The 13,792-nt window shown below is 40.4% G+C and overlaps 1 protein-coding gene across 1 annotated transcript in view; it reads left to right on the forward strand.

Annotated features, from left to right (window-relative positions):
- Positions 1 to 900: 900 nt before the first annotated feature.
- The window catches only part of KNDC1 (kinase non-catalytic C-lobe domain containing 1), a 56,992-nt gene continuing 44,100 nt past the window's right edge, over positions 901 to 13,792 (forward strand). The window contains exons 1-3 of the mRNA XM_066191149.1: positions 901 to 1,113; positions 5,595 to 5,793; positions 9,074 to 9,132. Of these exons, the coding sequence (XP_066047246.1) occupies positions 1,012 to 1,113; positions 5,595 to 5,793; positions 9,074 to 9,132 (360 nt within the window). The 5' untranslated portion in view covers positions 901 to 1,011. The remainder of the gene's footprint in view (positions 1,114 to 5,594; positions 5,794 to 9,073; positions 9,133 to 13,792) is intronic.

A 13,792-nucleotide genomic window follows, 5' to 3' on the forward strand; every position in this document is an offset into this window, starting at 1 on the left:
AAGCCAACTCCCGTTCCCACGCTACAGCCTGTGTACTCCAAACAATCTGAGCTTTCCAATGGGGTTTACTTGAATCAAAAACTGGCTTATGTGCGTGGTGGTTTTGAAAGAATCCTTGATCGTTAACCTTCGATTTCAAGGGAAGTCCTAATGAAGTTACTTGAGGCATCCGAACCCTCTGAGTAGCAAAAATGGGCCGGGGCTAATGAACTCAAAGCGGGTGACAGCGCCTTGGTTTTGTTTGTGGTTGTTACGGTTCGAACTGCGTCAAGAATTGTGCCATGAGCCACCTGTCTTAATCCGAAACACTGGTTTAGCCAGCAAATCCAGCGGTGTCGAGAGGCGGTGGCGGTAACGCGAGCCCGGGGGCTCGGGCAGGCAGGGCGGCGATCATCGGCGGCGGCGGCAGCAGCGCTCGGCACAGCGCCGGTCCCACCTCGGGCACCAGGGACCCCCTCGCCCGACAGCAGCCCTCCCTCCCCGCCGCTCCCGTTCGCCCGCAGAGCGCAGCCCAGAGGGACCGGCCCCGGCTCCCGCGGGGCCCCGGCGGCCGCAGCTCGCGCTGCGGCGAGCGCGCTCCTCAGAGCGCAGGGCCAGGGCACCGCCACGCCACGGCGGCGAGCGGGCTCCACGGGGCACACGGCCCGGCGCGCAGCCGTCCCCCGCTGACTGCCGGTGACTGCCGGGGCCGCCCGGGGCGGGCGGGGGCGGGCGGCGCCGCAGGAGGGCGGGAGCCGCCGCAGTGAGGCCGCGCGGGCGAGGCGGCGGCGGCCGTTGCCATGGCAGCGCTGCCCCGGGCCGGGGCCTGAGCGGAGGGGCGGGGGCGCCCCGGGCCGGGCCCGGCAGGGGAGGGGGTTAAAGCGGGCGGGCGGGCGGGCGGCGCCGCGGGGGTCGCCGCCGGGGGCAGCCCGCAGGCGGGTGTGGGGATGAGCCGCGGCGGGGGCCGAGGGCCGTGCTCCGAGCGCACAGGGAGGCTGCGGAGGTGAAGCCTCTGCTCCCTCGCCGGGCGGGATGGAGACTCTTGGCGCTGCAGAGGACGTGTTTTATGAGGAGGAGGAGGAGGAGGTGAATTGCTACGACTTTGAGCCTCTGCCGACGCTGCTGGAGGATGAGGTGAGTGAGGCAGGTGCGGGGATGGAGCCGCCGCCCTTGCGCTCACCTGTAGTGTAGCGGCCGCGGGAGGCGGCCGGGCCGGGGGCGCACCGGCCCCCCGGGAGCGGCCAGGCCGCGGCGGCAGCATCACCGCTCGCTTTCGGTGTGTGCTCCGCCGGCTCCTCGCTGCCTCCTGCCCCGCGGTTCCAGCCACCAACTTGGGCTTAGCCCGTTCCCGTGCACCTTCACACAACAGCAAAGTCATGGTCCTCGAGTGCGGGGTGTCTCGTCACTGCTGTCGTAGCCGTGGGTTAATGCTGCAGTCGGCCAGTACGTGTCCTTGTCGCACCCGATCAAGGGAAATTTACATGGGCAGAACAGTTTCCCGAAGCTGCCAACCACTTATTTGTACAGCCGTATATTGCTGCCCTGTGCTAAAAGGCCTTTGACACTGGGAGATGAAAACCAAAAATATCAAACTGTTAAATCTGTTTGTTCAGTTGTTATGCCAAATAACCTGTAGCTAAACCCAGTTCTTGTCATCGCATTTGTCTGGCTCTATTACAGGTTTTGCCCTTGCTTTTTGTTGTTCTTGCTCATCTTTATATCTTTTCACATGCTGCGTTTGTTACCCCCTCGTGAATGTTGGGACAAAATGTCTGGAATTTTTTTTTCCTTTTTTAAGTAAAGGTTTGGTGCTCGCTCCCTGAACCAAATCTTGCAAACTTTTTAACTTGCTGTGTCAAGAATCTATGCTGAATCAGGAGTTAAATGCAAGTTTGAAAATGCAAAGCCCCTTTTGGCTTTCCTAAGTCACCCAATGGCTTGGCAGTTTGGCCCTTCCACCGTCTGTAGTGTTCAGTGCTGTAGGCCCTCTCAGACTGGCTCATGCAAAATCTAGGAGGAAGGTGGTAATGGCCTTATTTTTTAAACGTTGGCTTAAATACTTAAGAGTATTTTCTCAGAATGGAGAAGGCTAAGGGTAAACCTTTCTGTACAAGAAAGAGTGGGGCCCATTTTTCACACCTGCTCAATGTATGTTTTGATTGTGGGTTCCTACGAGTCCCATCTATTTAGTTATTCCAGAAACATAGGGAGTTTCAGTATTTTTCTTGGGAGAATGAGCATGACCTATCACCTGGTGATTAGATAAGTTAATAAAAAGAGCTGCTTTGAAGAGTACTCAGAGAGCTTACTAAAGCAACCCAGTGTTTTTCTTCAGATGTGATGAATGTAATGGATGGCATTTGCCACATTTTCTGTGATTCTGGAATAGATTGTTTTGAAGTTTGTGTGAATTGTCATGGCAAAAAGGTGTCAGAAGGCTGTGAGTGCTGTTGTGCTGAACTCTGAGCTGCTTAGTCATTTAGTGGAGTCTGCTCTTCTCATCATTGTACCGAGTATAAAGAATGATGTTGGTGTCTGATGCAGGTGTTTTTTGCCAATATGTGGAGCTGAACAGTAGAAAATGCTAAGGATGAGGGTGTATTTTGATTTCCTATCTTTACTAGGACTTTTTTCATTTCGTACTCCTTAATGTTTGGATTCAAAATTTTTAATAAATTGTCTGTGGCAAATTAATTTTTTTATCCTACTCTCTCTCAATTATATGCTACTGAACTGTTCTGTACTTGCTGAAGAAAATGTAAGGAAAAACTGAAAACTAAAGTGAGCAGTTAACTATGGTTTACTTTTTGTAGTTCTTAATGTTAAAACCAGACACTTTCATATTAAAACCAGACACAAGTGTCTTTTGCTTAAAGAGACAAAAAAAGAGACATCAGCATCTCTGTTATTTACCACACTTGAATGAAGCAACTTCTAGTGGTCCAAAGTACTGCAGCAGTCGCTCATCAGAAGCTTCAGCTTGCCAGAACCTCCTGTGTTACAGTGTTAAAAGGATGTTTTTTCCACAGTGTTAACTTTTGGTCTGTGTTGCTTTGGGGATACAAGTAGTCAAATGTAAATCTCAGTGTTTTCAATGCTTCATTCTCTACAAAGGCCTTGCTTAGCTGCAACAGCAGTTTAATAACTAAGGTCAAGGAAGTGTGATCAGTTGGGAAATATGTGGTTTCTGTGAAGTAAGTAGCTTACTGTCCTGGAGCACTGAAAATAGAAAGGCCTGCAATGTGGTGGTATTTTGCTTTATCTTTTTTTTTCTTTATGCTAGTTTTATCTTCACCTAGCCATCCACTGCTGATAGAAGCCATGGAACATTCATGGGACTTTTTTTCTTTTTCCTTTGTTTTTCTTTTTCTGTATGGCATAAGTTTCTCATCCCTGGGAAGGAAGACAAACTAAGCTATCTGATATTAGATTATTACCTTTTGTTTACTTCCCAAATAACCACAAGACAAAGATGTTTTGTAGGTTTGTGCTGTGGATATCATTGCTGATATTTATTATCTGCAGTGGTGTTCTGCCTCAAGGCTTAACTCAAAAGTTCTCTCAAGTCCTTATTGTGACTGGAATGTGATATTGAGGCTGTCTTAAATATTGCAGTTTAATTTTTTCATGTGCACTGTAAATTGAGCCTCTTTTGTCCATACAGAGATGAAACCCATAGTTTTGCATCTTGATTAGCGAAGCATTCTTTATTTCTCTGTTTGGCAAATGCCATCATGTCACCTAGCTGGAATATTCTAGGAGAGTTAAAAATAGTTACTAGTTCATTGTTTTGATCATATAGCTTCTATTTTTTTTTTTAACTCCTTTTGCTGGCTATAGAATAAGCAGTGAGTCTCTTCTTTCCAAGCCTATCCGTATCCCACCGCTCAGTTTGGTCTGTTTCAAAGCCTAATGTTTGTAGGAGAGCTTCTTGCCATGTTTTTGTTTGCAGACAGAGGAATCTCTGTGCTGCTCTTCATGCTTGGAACAGCTTCCCTGTGGAGATGTGCAAAGCCTCCTTATCCACCCTCAAACTCTGATGGCAGCATTACACAGTTGTACTGAGGACAGTACAGAGAAAATAAGATTTTGTGCCGAGATCTTTTGCTGTTCATTATTATGTAGGACTGAATTTGATGAGACCATGATTAGTGCTAGAAGGCACTGTACTAGTGCTGCCATTAGTAAATCCATCCGTGTCTAGGCCGTGTCTATGAAAAATAAGACCTTTGAAAAGAGAAGTTTTCCAAATAGCAGTGAGTGTGCTTTATTTCCTGCCTCATATTTATTTATTAACCATTATACTTTAGACTAAAAAGCACAGTACACTTTTGGACTGAGGTTTGGTTCTTATTTGAAGGATATTATGAAAGGAATGGTTAAACCCCTTCTTTTTATGGTGATCCAGATATCATTGATATCTTCCAGTACTGGAGTAGGTAAAGAAATTTATAATTGTTCTCTAAGGGACTAAAGGTTTAAACCACAGCTGTTTTCTGAGCTGTATGATGCATCACATCCTGTTTTGCTGATGAATGGCATACTTTTTTTTTTTCTCTGAGCTAAGAAATGTGTATCTACATCTTCCATTCAGGGTATATTTAATATCACTGTGTAATTAATAGTAATTATAGCTCTGATACAAAGTAACTTCTGTAGATTACCTTCGATTATTGTTACCTTACTTTTCCTTAGAGATGGAATTGATGTTTTGTGTTTTGGGGTTTTTTTTTCCTCATTCCTTTAAGTTCGTGAAAAATTTACTTCTGTAGCTGTCAGTAATGTATCAGGTTTGTATTCCAAAAATATCCATAGAGAGGCTGGTTGCTTTGAGACAAGCAATGTTTCTGAACAGCTTGACCAGGAAAACCACATTGGAAACACATTTGTTTGGAACTGGACTCATAGCCTTACTGTGATAATAGGGTCAATGCAAGTTGACTACAGTTTCGGACAGCAATTTAGAAACTTAAGTCCCTGAGCTGTTCTCATCACAAAAAATCTCTGCATGTAATGGGGAGGCCTAGGACAACCAAAGTGTTTGGTTTTAAGTCCAAGTATAAAAACACTTTTCCCATGACATGTTTGGCTTTTCAATGTTTGTTAAATGGTCCACACCACTAAACTTCCAACAGCATTATTCTTAAGACAGGCTACTCTAAAGAGTACTTTTTCCCAAATCACAAATAGTAGGGAGAAGTGCTGTGAAGAGAATTTTTAAGTCGTTTATATAAAGACACCTGGGAGAGCTTGAAAGGCAGGGGTGAAACAAAAAGTTTTCATTTAGTCTCTCTGCTTTTACCTTCAAGTGGTCTGTTTCCTTTGATGCAGTGTTTATGTAACTTACATATCTCCCATAGTACTTTTTTTTTTTTTTTTAAATAAATGTTGGCATAATGTGGTATCTTTGTTCAGGTTAACTGTGCTTCTTTAAACACCTCTGTGTTAAGAGCAAAGTCATGCACTTGGTGTTGCTTGGAGTGTTAATCACTGTCCTGGAAAGTCTGAGAACTTGCTGGAAACATTACTTGTAGCCAATTTTGTCAAATGTAATCTATGATACAGAAAGTAGTGTCATGAAATCCAGGATAATTTATTAATTTGTATCTTGGCAGGAGAATGTGTCCCTTGCTGATATTTTGTCACTGCGGGATAGCTGTCTTACTGAGCAAGATATTTGGGCAATTTGCCTGGAGTGTTGCCATTCTTTGAAGAGCATTGCCCATTCTGCAATCTTCCAGACACTCTGCATCACTCCTGACACTTTGGCTTTTAACACCAATGGCAATGTATGCTTCATGGAACAGCTCAGTGGTGAGTATTTGTGTTTCCAGGCCGTTTGTTTTAGAACTGTGGAAACTCATAGTGAGAAACTGCAGTAAAACATTGCATTCTATTCTTAAGACTTACAATTAAAATAAAGATAAAATAAAACTTATTTGTGAAGGGGTGTGTATATGTGCATGTGAAACTGTGTTTTCAGTTTTGTACTTGATGAACAAAGGCCGTTCTGAATTTGCTTAGAAAATTCCTCCTAGTTATTTTAAGACTTATCCAGGTGATAAGTCTTTTTATGTCCATTTTAAACACACAGATTGTGTACCTGTGTGCACGAGTCTCTACCTTTGGTAAAGCATGTCCTTCAACTCTTACGGATCTTCTGATTTCATGGCTATGTTCTGTTTCTAGAGAAGTCTGATATTCAGTGTATGTTGGTGATTGTGGCCATAAAAAATGGAGCATTTCTTTTGCATATTTGCTATTAAAAAGGAAAGTTCTCTCAAATAAAGGCCTTGGGTTTTTTTTTTTTTAAGCTCTCTATTGAATAAAAAATCATTTTTAAGTAATGATTTTCAGACTTGCCAAGTATTGGGACTGATTGAAAAATTAATTTTAATATGTTATAAACCAATATGTACATTGAAGATGTTCAGGTATCATAGCAGTTGAACAGGGAGATGCTTGACTTTAGAAAAACTTCTTGTTTCAGCTCAGACAAAAAAGCATGTTATGGTTGCTCTTCCTTTCTCATGTGATGCATCTCAAGATGATAGGTCTTAAGCCTCTTAATGATCTGACAGAAGAAGAGTAAAAAAAACCAAGCAGCTTTTACTCTATGGTACTTTTAAAATTATGGTCGCTCATAACTAGGAGAACCATTCTAGTCTAATACCAAACTGGTCAAGTTTTTGCTGTGATGTCTTTAACCTAATTTATTTTTAAATCTCTATCAGGATAAGTGTTTATTCTTTTAAGAAAAATCTAGATCACAGTATTTAGAAAAAATATTAGAATGAAAATGAGATAAGGTAACATTGCCACAAATGAAGATTTGTTGCGTCTTTAATTTTAAAGATAGTATTTCATATAAATGGAACATCATAAAATATAATTAATGAAAATATATCTTCATAATTGTTGTTATATTTGTTTTTTATTAAAGTCCTTAAATAGACATGAGACAACTTTTAGTTCCTTATTAATAGGGTAATGTGGAATCAATTTCCTTTATTTTAAGGAGCTGTCATACCTAGAAATTAAAAAAAATAAAAAGAAGATGGCTTTGTATAAGCCAAGGGTATATGAAAGACTTGTTGAAGAGCATAAATCTAGTGGATGAAAAATGCCTCTCATCTAAGATCTTTGCTTGTAGCTAGGAAAGAGAAAAATCAATTTCTTCTTAATGTTTTTGTCTAATTGAATAGCTGGCAAACAATTGATCCAGGAATGTTGTATTCAAGTACTTAAAATGTGGGAAAACAAATTCCTGTGCAAAGCAAATTTATAAAGATTTAATTCCCTGAAGTCATGTTAGTCTCTAAGGAAAAGACTTTTCATTAGTTCCCTTTAAAGAAAGGCATGTTTTCCATAGGAATGCAAAAAAGTTACGCCTATGTTCTACTTCTCATGCTTCACTGTGTCTTTGGCTCTTTCTCTCAGATTTTGTTACTGTTTGGTTAAAATACAGTTTGTTGGGTAGGCACTTGGGGAGGTTGTCCTTTTTGGTTCCTTGCAGTTGTTGCCTATGGATTTATTCTTCCAGAAGAAAATCATAACCCTTGGATTTTCTTTCCAGTGAGAGAAAATGAACAGCCTGTCATATCTGCTTTAGCAGCAAGTTCTGCTTCCTGCAGGTTCTGTGGTGCTAAGGGGACAAACATTCAATAGGATGTTCTGCCAAGGGATCTGATACCTTCTTGTCTCTTCAGATCATACAAATTCCCATTGTAAACATTATATTAAAAGAATACAGTGACCTGTATCAGTGATAGGTAAATACTTGTACAGTCTTTAAAGTGTTCTATGGAAAGAAAGGGGAAAGGTAGTGGGGAGATAAAAAGGAGTAGTACTCTTCAGGTGGGGGAGAGGGCAGAACAAAACATCTGTCCATTCGCTCCCTTTGCCTTCTGCCTCTTCTGCCCCCGCCCAAAATCAGAAAAAAATGTGGTGGTGAGTAAGGAATGCAAAATTAGTTGCATAACCCTCTTTTTCATTGAGAAAGTACATTTGGGAATGTCTTAAGGAGCTGTACATCAGTTACTGGCATCTGGCAAGTCAGCCATGCCATGTAGCTGAAATGTATGAATATGTAAAAAAAGTCCTTTCTAGTAGTTTCTGCTATATAACTGGGTTTAATAAAAACTTGCATTTCACTTCTAAAGTACAGACACAAAAGTTTGATTAAAGCTAAAGTTATGATGATTATGCTGTGCCCCTGAACATACTACTTTTTTCTTGTTGAGAAGGGAAACACATTCTTTGCGTGTAAGTCATCTCAATCATCCTGACTTCCCAGAAGGGTAGATTAGGTGAGTTGGATAGATGTGGAGAGTAGGTTTTTTAGTTGTGCTTGTGTAATTCTTTGATGTTCTTTACTGGGTTCATGTGACATAAGTGCATTGTGATACTGTGTACCTGCTTGGATGCAGAAACAACATCAGTCTCTCGTAAGATGTTCTTTTCTGCTTTTCACCTCCTCACTCATAATTGGCTGCTGCAGTAGCTCAGTTCTCTGCTCAGCAGCACATGTGTGGGGAATTTACTTTCTTTAATCTTTATCAGAAGTAAAACAAACTAAGCAGAAAGTTCGGAGTTCTAAGCTGGCTTGTAGATGAAGAAGCAATTAGCTATTCAGACTGGCTTTGCTGCTTGAACCCTTATCACCCAGGTCTGTAGTGGAAAATAGTGAATGGAAGTGTCTAATTAATCAAATCAAACCTCTAAGCCACAGCTGAGCCACACCAGCTTAGGTGGTAACTGGGTCCAAACATAAATACCTGAAGGGAAGAAGTGGTTAGACATGTTAAATGTATTTCTTTGTGGGTGTTTAATGTGTTTTGTTTCTTGGTAGGTAACTTGTGATACCTTCTTGGAGAAAGTTTGAAATCAGCCCTTTATGTTACTTCTGGCACTATAAACATGGATAACAAGTTCTTTGTACACCAGATTGGAGTGAACTAAAATACTGCTATACAAAGTTTCTTTTGTATCAGATAGGAGTTCATCATTAAATTTGTATAATCAAGTTGGTTTGTGGTTTTTTTTAACAAGACTACTAAGTTCTAATCTGGCATGTTTCCTTTTGTTTTCAAAGATGATCCAGAAGGTGCCTTTGTTCCACCAGAATTTGATATCACCGGTAACACTTTTGAGGCAAGTTCATAAATTTATCTGTAAAATAGAGGGGATAAATTTATATGTAAAATGGAGGGGGAGGTTAATAATTTTAGTACCTCTGGCAATACCAAATGATCAGCATTCTCAGTGTATAATTTTGGAACTTCTAAAGATTGTGAGTAGTAAATGGTGCTGTTTGGATACGTTTTGTGAAAATAAAAAGTAAACTTAAAGTGCCATATTAATTTTCGGCATTAACATTTGTTCACTGTTAAAATGTGGGAGTCTGTTTTGGCTGAATAATGTGTTGTGCTAAACCACAGCTGGCCTGTATTATGTTCACTGGTACCCTTCACTGGTTACATTGGCTTGTTTGGGGACTAGCCATGAACTTTTATGACTAAATATAAAATTTGTTTGCTATCCTCTTCAATAAAATAATTCAGGGAAGGGTAATCAGCAATTTTATCTTTGATTTAATGAAGAAACAGATTACTATCTGTTGCTTTTCAATACACAAATGCTCTACATTGTTAAATTAAATTAGATTTAAATTGTTTATACTAATTCATTAGCCTCCCAAGTCAACCATCTCATTGCATGCTACAGGAGCATTTGCTTGCTTAATATCCTTTTTCTTAATACACTCTTTTTTTCTGGCATGTATTCTTAGATAATTCAAATGCTTTAATTAGCAACACATTTAATTCAAGGTATATTAAAAAATCTGGTTTTTATAGTTCGATACAAATATCTTTTGCTTTTCATAATTATAGCCTCCATAGTCATGTTTATAGTTCTCTGTGTTTCTTGATGGGGGGAGGTGTGGAGGAGGTGGAGGAGGAGAAGTGAACCTTGGAAGTGTGAAATACCACATGTTAAATGAGAATGATAAGGCAGGAAGTGTGGTAGAATAGAATATGAAATAGTGCAGTCTTTGAAGGTTAAAGAGGCAAAATTTCAGTTGTTGCTATGGTTTATTAATGTATCTACACAGGTCAGCAGAGCTCTAGTGATTTTGTGCTCACTCTCTCTGGTGGTTTGTGGGGAGTTTTTCTTTGTGGACAAGGATTGTCAGGAGGTGTCCTGCATTGCCAGTAAATTTGACGACAGTAGAAGCCTTTATATTCAGAAGTGGTTGACCCAAGGGCAGCTGGTTTTTATTTCTTTCTTTTTTTTTGTTCATCTGAAGCTGGACTTAAGATTTAAGATAAATATGTTCTTCATCCCTTAACAAGCTTCCAAGACTTGACACAGAAATGCTTACGAGATTTGCGGAATTATTTTCTCCTTTGGCCAACTGATTTCCCCCAACCCTTTTTCCTTGTCTAGAAGTCAAGGTCTGCATAAAGTAAATAGGTACACTGAAAGAGGTTCAAATACCAAGGAGTTGGAACAAGGTGAAACAGGAATTTGCAAAGACTGTGGTAATACTAAGTGACCTGAAATTTTAGCTCCATCTTACAGACAAAGCCATTGTATTCCTTTTGGATAAAACACATCTGTGTACAGATTTGTTGTTTAACTCTTCTCTTTCAGCAGCATGTACAGGCCTGTTAAGCCCTAGCGAATCCCAGTACCAAGCACAGCACAATCAATTAAAGCTGTTGGAGTCAGGAGTGGCTCTGAACATTGACCCTTTTACTCCTTTTGGAAAGGTCAGTGAAGATACATGAGGGTACACATTTGTGTGGAAGGAAGTCGACATGCTGTCCCTTGTCTCTTGTGATGTGGACTGACTGCACTGATTTCTGTACACTGCTGCTATTTCTTCATCTAGCAAGTTGGGAAGCCTTCCAAATCAGGGAGAGCACTGCTATGACAGTGTCCTGTTGCCTCAGCTATTTTTCACTGATCACCCTAGAGCAATACACAAGACTGAAAAGCAAGGGCTTTCCCCTGCGTTAAGGCAGAAATGTATTGTTTTACTCTGGAATTTGTGTGCATTTGGTCAGACATCTATGGGATTCAGACTATTTGTGGAACTTTCAAAGCTTTACCTCTTACCAAGTGTAGACTTTGGCTGAGTTTTTAAAGTGCCTTAGTACTAGACCAGCTTCTGCCAAGGATTCCATGCTGATCTCTGCTTGTTTTTAGTTTTGCAGTTTCCAAGACCTAGAGTGGGTTAATGCTTATGTACGTGTTTCAAGGGTTTGTAATCTTTCCAAGTTGGCCATTTCCTTCTTGGTGTTAATACTTCAAGTTCTTTTTTCCCAAAAGTATTGAGACTTTTGCCTATCCCCTTACCTCTATTGTAACCTTTTGTTACGGCAATAGCAGAGTAGTAGTGCTTTATAGACAACTCCTGGCCCGTTGTGCTTTCTCAGCATTATGAAGTTCTTTGATTACAATAAACTGCCCTTTTTACAGGAGTGTCGAGTCTCTTTTAATTCTGCTTGCTCCTTCCTTGGTGATGACCTGACTTGGTTCTTCTTTGCTGGAGTGGTTTTGCAGAAATAATATTTGTATTTAAACTGTCTGATTTCAATATATAGAGAGAAAATTAGTTTTGGAACTACTAATTATGTTCAGAATGGTCTTTGATAGCTGTTACTCCAATGTCAAAGCTCGGCTAATTTGTAATAGTTATGTCAGCCAGAGGTTTTGCTTGATTTGAGTGTGACCTATTTTGTGGCTTCTAAAATGGATGCACACAATGAGGTTTGTATGGCTACTGGATGACTTCTTCCTCTTTAAACTCTTTTTTAAAAAATCTTTCAGTTAAAGCTACAGTTATTTCAACAAGAGATGTTTTGTTTCTGCTTGTGAATTACTGATCCAGACCTCTAATGGTATTGTGACTCCAGCCTAATTAGTTGCTAAACTTAGCTGGCACTCACAAGCACACAAGGGTAATAGACACAGGAAACAAATTGAAATGGATTACTGTCCTGGTGTCTGAAACTACACTATTAAAGATGTCAGTTTCTAGTTGGAATTTCAAATAGCAAGAGATCTAAAGCTTTGTCCAAATGACAATGCACAAGACTGAAAAGTAATTGATTTTATGTGGTTGGTTTTAGACTTGTGCCTTCTTTCTTGACCTGCTCTCCATTTGTTAAGTAGGAATAGTAGCAGCAGCTTCAGTTACTGTTGAGATTTGGAAGGTGAAAACTACCCCTATAGTTTCAGTATTGGGTGTAAAGTAGACTTCAGAGAGAAACATGGTTAGGAGGGAATTAGCTGTGAAAGGGCTTTGTGGTTACTGACAGTGAAGTGCTGCTGACTGTCCCATGGTGACTTTAGTGCTGCCACAGTTCCATCCTGTGGGCTTGGAGGAATGATTGCAGCTTCTGAGCATCTGAAGAGACCTTGAAGTCACTGTGTTGCTAAGTGCTTGGAGTGGCATTGGGTGGGCCCCGTTCTGCATTGATGGACTAAGCTGGAAGTTGTGCCTGAATTTGTTATCTCATGTGTTGAGTTTGTTCTCACTGAATCTTGAGCTGGAAGTCAGTTAAGAGACATCTGGACTATGAAGACTAGCATCTTAATTTTATAATTTTCTACTCATCAGACTGTAGAGAACAGTAAAGAAAGTGAGGTTTTCTGTTCTTGGAAGACAGGAAGAGACTCAAATGCAAAAATATTTATTTGAGGCTTCTTTTAAAATTTGCCCTGATTTTGCCTTCTAAATAGGAAGGACTTTAGCCTTTTTCCTGATGAAAATGGTTCATATTTCATTTTCTTGCCCTGAGCAAGTACAGTGTTAAACTTGTGAAATTTGACCAATGGGAGGCTCAGCACGAATAGTTAAATATTGTTGAGTTCATTAATAGCCTTACTTCTATCACTGCAATACAAGATTGCCTCAGGTTAAAAACATTAGCTGTCTCATACCAGTTTCAAATAGCTATTTGTCCGCATCACAAACTGCCATTGAGTCTCACACAGAGGTTCATTGATGTGGAACACCACATTTCTAAGATATGAGCTCTCAGTGAGATGAAGGACCAATGTCCACCATGTATGAACTTGCATTTATAATCTTTTAATAATGTGGCTATTCAGTTTTGCTTGTTCTAGTGAACCTTTGTAATAGAAATCTTGTCTATTTTTTTTTAATCTAAAGGAGATTGGATAATACTTCTGTTAATGACTTACTTCATCATTTAGAGGTGATAAGATGCAGTAGTTCAGAAGCAACAGTGTGCGGCAGGATTAAAACCTTCAGAAATTAAAAGAACTGAAAAAGTGAAACAGAGTTAAAGACTGCCTTGAAAAGAAGGAGGAAATAAGGGTCAGTGAAGGGGAAGAGGTTGAAGTTCACACTACCTCTTTTTCTCATGTAGAACTTGTTCTTGCTTTTGTCCATCAGGCCAGGAGTGGGGTGGGCTGATCTCTCGCCTGTGAGAGAATTGCAGCTGGAAAAGGCCGAATGCTGTCGCTGTCTTTGTTAGAATGTCATGACTGTCAACATGCAGTTCTCAGTCCGTAGTTGATTTATATTATATAAAAAAAAGCCCAAGTATTTCAGCAGCTTAAAAATAAACACATGTACATGAAGTGGTAGAACTGCTGGAAATAGAAAAGATACAAAATAAAATGTTATTGCATTGTTTTTGAATACTAAATTATTAAGATTCATATAGCTTATTCCTATAAAATGTGACAAGGCAGTTGGAGTGATAAATGCAATATATGTACAAATATTTTATGCATATAAATGCATGGGTTGAAATGTTAAATGAAACGTGTT

This window comes from Chamaea fasciata, unplaced genomic scaffold (genome assembly GCF_029207755.1).
Source record: "Chamaea fasciata isolate MVZ Bird 193981 ecotype frontalis unplaced genomic scaffold, bChaFas1.0.hap1 SCAF_9, whole genome shotgun sequence".
Taxonomy (NCBI): domain Eukaryota; kingdom Metazoa; phylum Chordata; class Aves; order Passeriformes; family Sylviidae; genus Chamaea; species Chamaea fasciata.